Below are 12180 nucleotides of genomic sequence, written 5' to 3'. Positions count from 1 at the left end.
ATGGTACAGATGAGCCGGTTTGCAGGGCAGAAGTTGACACACAGATGTAGAGAATGGACATACGGACACCAAGGGGGGAAAACTGCGGTGGGGTGGGGATGGTGGTGTGCTGAATTGGGCGATTGGGATTGACATGTATACACTGATGTGTATAAAATTGATGCCTAATAAGAACCTGCAGTATAAAGCAACAAACAAACAAAACAACTAATACTAAACTTTCATTGGGTTATTTGTATGGAAATATGTTAATATAAATGTTTCAGACATTACATGAAATTTCTAAAAATCTTATATTTGTATTTGTATGGAAATATGTATGGAAATATGTTAATATAAATGTTTCAGACATTATATGAAATTTCTAAAAATCTTATATTTGTATTTGTATGGAAATATGTATGGAAATATGTTAATATAAATGTTTCAGACATTACATGAAATTTCTAAAAATCTTATATGTTCTGGTATAATGTTATAAGTAATAATCCTAGTTATTACTTTAAAATGTATATCTCAGAAATAACTAATTTTCTTGTCAACTGCATTATTATGAACTTTCATCAAATCTTTAACCATGGTCATTTTTAAGTCTTTTGTCATTTACAGACAGTTCTGGGTGTACTCTGATACTTTTGCAAATATGTTCCTATAAAAGGCTTTTATCTTCAAGAAATTCATGGAAAAGACTCTGACAAGTACAGGTTTCTGGTAACTGACTGTACTGCTGAACTGAATGAATAAGCATTTTCAGAACTCTAATGAAAAACTGATGAACTCATAAAAGTGCTAACAAAAGATCAAGATGAAAAAAAAAATTAATTACATGGGACTGAGTGAACTGATGAGGATGAGTATAATTTTTGTGACTTTCTGTCTGAATTAAAAAAAAAAAAAATCCCACAAGGACTCAGAGGCAAAGAATATACAAATCAATTTTCACTGCAAAGTAAAGGAGCTGTTACAGTGGAGGATTACTGGACTGAATGTCAATATTATGACATAGTATGAGTGTGTTTCATGTTTGGTAATTGCAATCATTGTTGCTTTTGTTGTGGTCATCCATGTACAATGCTTGGTGTCAGTCTATTTATCTCTTGTAAAAATAAAATACAGTGTGTGTGTGTGAAAAATAAATAAATAAAACAGATGCCAGGAAAAAAAAAAAAAAAAGCATGCAAAAAAAAAAAAACAGAATAAGTGCCCAAGCTAAACCATCCACATAGCTCTCAGCCATTGAATTCTACATCATTTTTGGTTAATAAATAGTTTTAGAAAATAGGTATACTGAACCCATGAATGGCCCTTACTTTTGAATAGCTGTTGCAATTCACCCTACTTTTGTGGCCAGCATCATTGCCATGACTCCATGCCTCCCGAATTTAGTGTTTATGATGGAACACTCCCACCCTCATACTAGCTTGGCTGGAGTGGGAGAATGGGCATTATGAAAAATTAACTATATTGTCTTTGTTTACAATGAAAATTTTATTTGAGATCTGTATTGATCTATGGTCCAGTATATGACTGAAATATAGTGTAGCCATTAATATTATCTATAAAAGCTTTCACTCACTGTAATGAGTAGTGAGCTCACTAAATTCTTATAATAGTAATATCTGGAAATTCTAAAAATAGGAATCAGACACATTTTATCGTGATCTTCAGAGATAAGTTCAACTTTTTCATAAGGAGCAGATGCTCATTGAAAATATAATTGAATTTAGGACTTCCCTGGTGGCGCAGTGGTTAAGAATCTGCCCGCCAATTCAGGGGACACAGGTTCATGCCCTGGTCGGGGAAGATCCCACATGCTGTGGAGCAACTAAGCCCATGCACCACAACTACTGAGCCTGCGCTCTAGAGCCCATGAGCCACAACTACTGAGCCTGCGCTCTAGAGCCTGTGTGCCATAACTACTGAAGCCCGCGTGCCTAGTGCCCATGCTCCGCAATGAGAGAAGCCACCGCAATGAGAAGCCCGCGCATCGCAACGAAGAGTGGTCCCCACTCGCCACAACTAGAGAAAGCCTGTGTGCAGCGACAAAAGACCCAACACAGACAAAAATAAATAAAATAAATATACTGATTTTTTTAAAAAAAAGAAAGTATAATTGAATTTAGATAACAACGAATTAAGTAATTTAGCATCTAACTTTTGTTTTATCAAATGGGCAGACATTTATATATCTTATGATAATGCCTGCACATGCACGTTACAGAATTCTGAAGGCAGTCTTATGGGGATAATCAAAGGTCATGATAAGCAGAAGACTCCTCCTAAGAAATTAAACATAAAGTTGCCCTTTGAAATTAAACTATAAATGAACATATGACGGATATGAGCAGAGACAGGCAAAGTTCCTTCAAGAGACAGAATAGGTGCCATGCTAGCTTGTAACCTAACTGAACACATTAACATAAAACATGTATCAAAAAAGTGTTTATTAGGAGGTATGTGGTGGAGAGATAATAGACAATAATGGAAACACAGAAAAAAGGAGAACTGAAAGGTAGGGAGATGTTGCAGTACCTATTTAAGTAACAGTAAAAATAATAAAACTAATAACAAGACTTCTATAGTGATTACCATGTGCCAGATACTGGTCTAAGCACTGTATATCTATTAGTGCGTTTAATCTTCAAAACAATCCTGTGAAATAGAAACTAATATTTACCTTAATAATTATTTTAAATTATTATATTATAATTATATATATTATCTATATATTATAATTATATATATTACATTATATTATAATTATTTCAAACTTAAGGAAATCCAGGCACTGAGAGGTTAAGAAACTTGCCAGGGTCAGACACTAGTAAGAGGTAAAGCTGGAATTGGAACTGAGATATTCTGGCTTCAGAGTCTGTGCCCTTAACAACTCAGTCACATTGCTACACTGCCCAGAGGTGACTGGACTTCACCAGGCTGCCTCACAAGTTCAGTTTTCCCTGCATGTATTCATCTATTCACATCCTGAGCACAGACTATGTATGGTACTGACTCAGTGGTGAACATGGAGTCATTCATTTCTTCCCTTCTGAAAAACACAGATTTGGAAGTGCTACATAGAGTTATATCCCACATTTTGATGCCATATTAATCAAACAACTTTCAAATATTTAGGTATCACCTGTAGTCTGCCTATATGGAAAGAATGTACTGGTCAAGCCAATACAAACATGTGGACTGACTGATAGTTCTATTTCCATTCTGAGTTATTTACTTGATATTCTGGATTACATTATTTGGGCCTATGAATAGATAAGAATCAGCATTCAGGAGGTTGATCGACCCTGGAACACTGAGGATACCCTTTCTATTTTCTGTCTCAGAAGTGTTGTGAAATTAATGTTAAATGATATAAGCTCTTTGTAAACTTAAAGGTTTATTTAAATAGAATGTATTTATGCTTAAAGGATTTTGATAGTATTTAGAGACTCTTTCTATATCTTCAAGATGAGCCATTACTGCCAATTCACTTTTGGTCAAATAAAAATGAATGTGTTGGGACCTCCCTGGTGGCGCAGTGGTTAAGAATCCACTTGCCAATGCAGGGGACACGGGTTCGAGCCCTGGTCTGGGAAGATCCCACGTGCCGCGGAGCAACTAAGCCCGTGCGCCACAACTACTGAGCCTGCACTCTAGAGCCCGTGAGCCACAACTACTGAAGCCCGTGCGCCTAGAGCCCGTGCTCCGCAACAAGAGAAACCACCACAATGAGAAGCACACGCACCACAATGAAGAGGAGTCCCCACTCGCTGCAACTATAAAAAGCCCGCGCGCAGCAACAAAGATCCAGTGCAGCCAAAAATAAATAAATAAAATAAATAACTTAAAAAAAAAAGAATGTGTCGAAACATTTAAGTTAGTACCCATGTAGCCTGATTCAAATCAAAACTTGAAATTTCATAAAAGTTTATTAATTTTGGATCAATTACGTATGCTACTTTCCATGAACCTAAAACTTTAATAAGCTGTTTAAAAAAATCTGCTACAATAGTGAACTTCCTTGAATACATAGTTCTCTTAAATTCTGAAAGGAAACAGCATTGTTATTTAATCATAATATAAAATCTCAGGTAAAAATTTCAGAAGGAAACAGGAAGTTAGTTTTTCTTTTGGGAGTTAATGTCGTTTGCTCAACACCTTTGCTGTAGTAACACTGTATATTAACTTCTCTATGAATTTCAAATAATTCTTTTGAAAATTCTAATATATATTGTAGGTAGACCTAATAGACTAATACTCATAACACATGTTTACTTTTAAAACAGCAAAATGTTAGATTTATATGCATAATATATATTTACTTTCAAACACCCAAATCCAACTATTTTAAGTTTAGGATTATGTATAAACTCTTCAATGGGATTAGATCAGTAGAAGCCTGGAGATAAAAGGAAAAATAATCATTACCAATGATGATTTAAAAGCCTGTTTACTTTTCAAGAATGATTACTTTGAAAAGATAATGCAATGAAATTGCTTTCCAAGTGTGTATACAGTAAATAAAGAATTAAAAGAGCAGTGAAAATTCAAATGAAACTGATATTAACTATAGCTCTTCCTCTTGATTTCTGTGAGAAATAAATGGAAACCTAAAGGAAACCATAATCTTTGGTTCACATTTTTTTCCCTTAATAATATAATTGTTAAATGAAATAAGCATTTTAAAATAATTATTTTTGGTTTTTATTTCAATATGAAGGCAAAATCTAATAGAAAATAGCATTCTTTCATTGTCACAATATTTCTAAATAAAATGATCTTAATTCTATTTAAAAATCTTCAGAAAATACGCAATCACAGATAAAAAGTTTTATAAAAATAAGAGTGTAAAAATGTCAATAATACATTGGTTTTATTGAATTAAAAAAAGATTTCTGAATATTGCAGTAAAATGGTAATCTATACTATCAAATCATGATAGAACTCATATATGAAATGTTTTGATAAAAATTTCAAAACTAATACCAGTAGCTTTGCTACCACGTGAATATATAAAAATATGTGAATCTATTACATGAAGGAGAAAAATAAAAATACTTTAAGTCTGCATATTATTCCCCCAACATATAGAATGTTACATGTTTATCAACAACCAAATGTTACAAAATTTAGAGCATGAACTTTTCCATATAATCAGAAATGTTTTGATTAAAATGAAATAGACACGATTCCAAAAAAACCCGTATTTTGTAACATCCAATTTTATAAGAAAATGTTTAAGGTAAGCTTTAACTACAAATACATATACATGAGATTTACCTCTCCATCCTTCACAAGTTGAAGTGAAAATATTTTCTATAAATATTGATATATTTTCCTCTGATTTTTCTTCTAGTATTTACATAAAAAATTGTACAGCAACATATAAAGGTTAATGTTGCACAATTAATACCTGTAATGTGTTCTTCCAACAACTAAATTTCCTTCTCTCTGCTGAGCAGTCACATCAGTGGGCTCAAGTAAACCTTCAAAAATATGCTCCCAGAGATACAAACCTGTAATTAAAAAAACAAAAAATGAAAGCATTTACCTTCTGGTGTACTCTAGTGTGTGAGATGAATTTATGTTCTGCTCTTTCATATCATTTGATCAGGAAACCAGATTCTATTCCTCTTTGGGCTCAAAATCATCAATATGGCAGCTAATGTATGAGAGACTAAACTCAGAGGTTGTCAGTGTAAAATGTGGGTTATATTAAAGACAAAAAACTCTCTTACTCTAAATTTGAGAAACCCCTAATTATCACTGGACCTTTACTACCTATCTTATCCTGAAATGTGTTATATTACAGTGTAAGTTACAATATGATTACAGTGTAAGTTACTGTATGATTAGGACTGTTTCTATATTATAACAAACTGGGGGTGGAGTCACCATCTTGTGCCAAACAGAACCAGAGAAGCTCATGTATGTACATATACATTCAATATGTCAAGGAGATATTACCTCCTCCCCACCTGAACACACATCCTTCACTGCATGATGCCCTCTGCAAACAAATGCCACTGTGTCTTTTCTCCTTAGGCTGGCCCCTACGTTTTATCATGATCTCACCTGAATGAAAGCTCTGAGAGTAGAGGTCTCAGAGCTCTGTATTGTCATACAATGAGGTAATCTGGAGATGAGGAGGTAATCAGGGAGCCCAATTACATAAATGTAACTAAAAAGTTACACTGAGAGATGTGTTTTGTTCCATTCTCATTACACCCTGGTACTAAAAGACACACACAAAACCCATGTTTAAAGACTTGGCTAATCAGATAAAGCTTTCCAAATATGGTAGGCTGAGTAATGCTTTCCTCCAACCCAAGATGTCCAAAGATGAAATCTCTAGCACCTATGAATGTTAACTTTACAAAGCAAAAGAGAACTTCTAAATGTGATTAAGATAAGGATGCTGAGGTGGAGAGATTATGGGTGGGTCCTATGTAATCACAAGGGTCCTCAGGAAAGGGAGGCAGGAGACTGAAAACGAGGGAAAGAGATGTGGGGAGCAAGCAGAAGTCAGAGTGACGTGGGGCTGTGAGTCAAGGAATGCAGGCAGTCACTAGAAACTGTAAAAGGCAAGGAAACAGATGCTCCTCTAGAGCCTCCAAAGGGAATATAGCCCTGTGGACACATTTTAGATTTCTGCCTTCAGAAACGTAAGCTAATAAACTTATGGTGACTGCAGTTAATAATACTGTATTGCATATTTGAGAGTTGCTAAGAAAGTAGATCTTAAAAGTTCTCATCACAAGAAAAAAAATTGTAACTATGTGAGGTGATGGATGTTCACTAGACTTACTATGTTGATCCTTTCAAAATATATACAATGTATCAAATCATTATGTAGTACACCTGAAACATATTTATATAATGTTATATGTCACTTACAGATCAATTAAAAAAATGTGTCGTTTTAAGCCACTAAATTTTTGGTAATTGGTTATGGCAGCTAAAGGAACCTATAGATTACGTAGCAATAGATTATGGTACCTGGAAATGGGGTGCTGCTGTAACAAATACTTAAAAATCTGGAAGTGCCTTTGGAATTGGGTAATGGGGAAAGGCTGGAAGAATTTTGAGAAGCATGATTAAAAAACACCTAGATTAGATTGTCTTGAACAGACTGTAGGTAGAAATATGGATGTTAGTGACTCAGTTCTGAAAACTCAGAAGAAAGTGAGGAGAACAGTAGAAAAAAACCTGTGTCATCTTAGAGAATACCGAAATCACCATAAACTGACTGTTGGTAAAAATATGCACATTATCACCTTAAAAACACCTACAAATAAAATTCTTTTTCTGTGGCCAGGCAGGCCCCATTTGAGACTGGCTTCTGCAGCCCAGTCCATGGAGGTGTTAGGGATGTGCACCAAAGTGCTTCCCAAACATCTGCAGGTTAGGGGAGGGGTCTGATTCTAAGTGAAAGTTGATGCTCAGGTTTCCCAGCCAGGTTTGTGTCCAGTCCTGAGACATGAAGCAGCAGACTGCCAGATCCAGAGTCCCTACAACTGAGGAGGGAGAGAGGATCCTGGAAACAGGACTGCTCTGGGTCTGAAGTGTTGCTAAATTTAAAATTAAAAAACAAAAACCTGACAACAGCTTTTAAATTGTCTTCTCCTATTTCATTGTATTTTTTTTAACTTGCCATAATGGTAGAAAAATATTTTGCTGAAATGATTTTGATGATTTTTGTCCTATCTTGTTTATAAAAGGAAAAGAAATATACATACTTCAAATTTTGTGACTTTGTGAAGGTTTCTTTAAGATGTGCATTCCTTTCTGCTTGCTCTAGCAAATGTTTTACTACTGGGAAAAAAAAATATGCACATTAAAATTGCTCTTGGTAGGGGCTCAGAAGGAAATGAGGAACATGTCATTAGAGACTGGAGAAAAGGGGATCTTTGTTATACAGTAGCAGAAAGTTTAGCTGAATTGTGTCCTGCAGTTATATGCAAAGCAGAACTTGTAAACGATAAACTTGGATAGTTAGCTGAAGAGATTTCTAAGTAAAGTGTTGAAGTTGTGGCCTGGTTTCATCTTGCTGATTACAGTAAAATATGAGTTGAAAAGAGAGACTGAGGAAAAAACTGGTAAGCAAAAAGGAACAATGACTTGATGATTTCGGAAATTCCTAGCCTATTCAGATTGCAAAAGAGGTGAAAAATTAGGAGATTCACTGTCAAGAAAGCATGCTCTGGAGAGAAGGCTAAGGATGTAGGTGACATCCTTTTGCTAATGCCTGGTCAGAATACTCAATCGCAAAGAGGGTTTTTTGAAAATATTAGGTGTTAATTTATGGATCTCCTTAGCCATCTCAGCAGAAGCTAGAAATAGAGATGGGATTATCCAGGTAAGACCTGTGGAGGAACTCTTGTCTATAAAAGCAAATCTTTGTGACATAAATGGGAGACCCACAAGGTTCTTGAGAATGTTATATTAGCAGAAACACTGCCAGCTTGGACTAAAAGGGACAGAGACAGCTTGAAATGAAACAAGCTTACTGGACTCCCAAAATCCTAATAGCAGGAACACAATGATAAAACTACTGAGCTGCAAACACATGCTAACCTTCCTGAAAATGGAAGGATGACTTCCCAAGCATGGAACTGAAAGCCCAGAAGTAAAGCTCTGAGCCACACAGTACTCCCAGGCACTGAAACCTAATGGAGTTTGCCTGGCTGGATATCAAAATTGCTTAAACCTGTGACCCCATTTTCCTTCCATTTTCTCCCTTTTGGAATGGGAATTTCTATAACTGGTATCCTATGACTGTGCCTAATGAATGCAGGGCTTGATAAAGCTCATCTGGACACTTTGTGCCTATTGGATTGAAATGAGAAAAGTCTGGAAACATGAAACCTGTTAAGAAGTCGATATAACTAAAAACTAGAATGGGGAAGTGGAAATTTAAAGGAAGAAATTAATATTAGAGATTTTGTAGAGAAAAAAATTGCTAGAACTTGATGACTGGATGCCTGGGTCTGGGTACTAGAACTTCAGAGGTCAGTAGTAATTTTCAAGGATGTATATATGTATGTATGCAAGTGTCTATGAATTTATGAAACATCATGGGTCAGGCACTACTATTCTGTTTACTTTCCTTTCACCTGGTACCTTCTATCCACATCCCTTACTGTACATAAATCTAACTAATGTTTTATGGCCAAAGAAAGCCCCTTCTAACTCACTAAATTCTTTGACTCTTCTGTCATTGAGGGTCCCCCATTCTCTAATTGAGCATATCATATAACTTGGAACACTACACTCTCATGATACTCAGAGCAAAAATGCTTCTGTGGGCAAACAAGTTTAATCAACTACATACTATATCCCCTTCTTAGACATTCACAATGAACACTGGCATATTAAAGGCTCTGACAAAGCCCTGCAATAAAGAACCATGTTCAACTTTGTTCAGTTCAATGTTTCCCAAACTTGTTTGGCCATTAAGGGCAGGGGCCACATCTTATACTCGTGCATCAAGTGTCCAATAAACACATAATTCCATGAAAATTCAGTTGACATAGGCATTTCAGTATAATTATGCATACACAACCCACTCTCTGTATTGACAAATAAAGCTGTGCTCTGCTAAAGACCAACAATAGAATATATGTGTGCATGTGTGTGTTTGTGTGTGTGCATTTACACAGATGTTGTCTAACAGAAAAGAGAAATGGAATATTGAGAAAAAGTGAAAAAATACATCAGGATGTCTTAACAAATGACGAAATAAACTGTAACTATATTAACAAAGTGCTTTTAACATGTCTTAGCTTTAAACATTAACTTACCAATGGCAGCTTTGCCCCAGATTTGTACATGGAAGTTTTTTTTCTCTTTTGTGGACTTATTTAATATCTGCAGTCTGTGTTTTTGCTCATTTTTTTCATCTTCTTCCCAAGGATTCCATTCTTCACTTCTCAAAGTAGACTGTTCTATGTTACAAAAAGAGTAACAAGTGTTACCAATAAGGTAGAGCTGCAGTTGTAGATAAATTCAAGCCATTTAAATTAGATGTTAGGGAGTTTTAATTGCATCCTAACTTCAATTTTTCAAAGACATAAAGCAACAGAATTTGAACTGGTTAAACACTGTAAAAATAAAAAAAGGAAATCATAATTTTGATTGAACCGTTACCCTGAAAGAGCTTGATATAAAATAATAAAATGTTAACACGAGGCAGGAAATCCTCTCTCCCAAACAAAGCCTTCTAAAATGACTGGGTACAGTAATATGCATCAAGTTACAAGTTTAACTTTTGCCAGTTCTTTACAGATCGCATATATGTAACGCAATCTATACATAAACACTTGACTTCAACATGAAAAGTGTCCCACAGTTTCAGATACTATTGCGCAAAATTCTGAAAGAAGGGAGAAATAAGCCTGAGTCCGATCCTGACATAGGTCAAAATACAAGAGAGGGGATCAAAACTTGGAGATGAAGCCCTCTGGCCTTCCGAAGTTGAGGCAGGATTAGAGAAGGCTCCTTGTTTCAATACGGGACTAGATGTCCTTAAGCCAGCGGCATTCCAGCGAATCTCTGGCATTTCGTGACAATATCTTGGATATTTAAGATGTATTTTAAAGGTGTGCACGCCTGTCAGCCCCAGGGATAGGGAGTGGGGACGGCGTGTGGGACAGGCGAGGACGGGGGCATTCATACATCCTCCAATCCCGAGGCCTGGGCTGGCTACCGAGAGCTGAAGGAGGAAAAGCGCACCCCGGGGCCCGGGGGCAATCCCGGACCCGAGAGCGGGACCGGTGGCCGCGCGGCTCCGCTAGCCCAGCCCCCACCAGCCCGCAGCCCGAGTCCCGGCGCGCAGCCGAGGAGGGAGGCCGCGGGTCGGTGTCCTACCTCGGCCGCGCCTCTCCCGCGCCGGGGCAGCCCCCTTCCTGAGGCCCCGCAAAGACGCGTCCTGCGTCCGGCGGCGGCGCCCGAAGAAGACGTGGTAGGCGGCGTAGATGGAGAAGAGGCAGTACAGGGCGATAAGAATCGAGCAGAGACGCTTCCGCGTCAGCCGCATCCCACTCAGCCTTCCCCTCAGGCCCCCACCACTGCGGAGATGGGCCTGAGGGGAAGCCGCCACTCAGCGCCGCGGCCCTACCGTCGCCGGGTGCAGAGCCAGGCCCTGCCGGAGGGAGTAGTCACCCGAAACGGACCCGCCCGCCGCTTCCGCCCCGACGCGCCCCGACCCCGCCCCTCGCCCCGCCCAGGACTCGCCCTCGGCCCCGCCCTCAGCCCCGCCTAAGCCTCTCTGCGGCTCCTCCGTCCCGCCCTGCCATCGGCCCCGCCCTTTCGGGGAGCGCTAAGATCCTTCTTGCCTCGGACTCTGGAATCGGGCGTTGGAAGACCGCACCTTCGCCCGCGCCAATCCCTGACCTCTGCAGTGTATCCACGGCCACTTTCAACCCTGCCCATCTTCCGATGTACAGAAAGACTTCACCATCACGTGACCGCAAAGAAAAAAAACCAAAACAGCGCCTTAGTCCGTTAAGGCCACATGAAGGCATGGACCATGGCAGTTTTTGTTCAACATGTGATCTTCATCCCAGCCTGCTGTATTGACAGACGAATGAATATAAATGTCCATTAAAAAATTTAAGTGGTGGTAAGTGGCACAACATTGGAATGTAATTCCCACTCAACGGTACACTTAGAAATGGTTAGAATGGCAAACATCATATTATATATATCTTGCTACAATAAAAATATGAAAAAAATTGAGTTTAATTACTATGATGTGACTTGAATGCACATAGGCATGCAGTCTTTTGTCAAATAGAGGCTGTAAAATTGAATGTTGTCTAACAATTTTCTATGTCAAGCCTTGCTAAGTTGGGCTATTTTCTTTTTTGGTCAGTTGTATCTGGTTTTGCTGTTCAACTTGTCTGGCAGTCTTCTTAGCTGGAAAGCTTGTAGGACATGAGTGTAGAGTAGACTGTTAGTTAGAGCTTTAAGTTGTGTTCTGACAGATTCAACTCTACCCCGATGCAGTCTTAACATTTCTGGATAAAGTTTCCAACCTCTCTGTTGGTAAAAGCTTACCTTTAATGAATTGGTTTTTTTAAAGATTTTTTTCCCTGTGGATGATTTTTAAATTCTTTATTGAATTTGTTACAATATTGCTTCTGTTTTATGTTTTGGTTTTTTGCCCGCAAGGCATGTGGG

General features: G+C 37.9%; 1 protein-coding gene across 2 annotated transcripts in view; it reads right to left on the bottom strand.

The window, feature by feature from the left end:
- Positions 1 to 11201, bottom strand: part of RXYLT1 (ribitol xylosyltransferase 1) — a 39075-nt gene extending 27874 nt beyond the window's left edge. The window contains exons 1-3 of one of the 2 annotated variants that reach the window (XM_082351268.1): positions 10867 to 11201; positions 9801 to 9944; positions 5411 to 5513 (exon numbers count right to left, since the gene is read on the bottom strand). In XM_082351268.1, coding sequence (XP_082207394.1) covers positions 5411 to 5513; positions 9801 to 9944; positions 10867 to 11035 — 416 coding nt within the window. In that variant the 5' untranslated portion in view covers positions 11036 to 11201. The remainder of the gene's footprint in view (positions 1 to 5410; positions 5514 to 9800; positions 9945 to 10866) is intronic. The other variant, XM_082351267.1, reaches the window with a different exon arrangement.
- Between the last annotated feature and the right edge of the window lie 979 nt (positions 11202 to 12180).

This window comes from Balaenoptera borealis, assembly GCF_965194805.1.
Source record: "Balaenoptera borealis genome assembly, chromosome: 13".
In the NCBI taxonomy this organism is placed as follows: Eukaryota; Metazoa; Chordata; class Mammalia; order Artiodactyla; family Balaenopteridae; genus Balaenoptera; species Balaenoptera borealis.
This window is presented reverse-complemented; position numbering and strand designations above follow the sequence as displayed.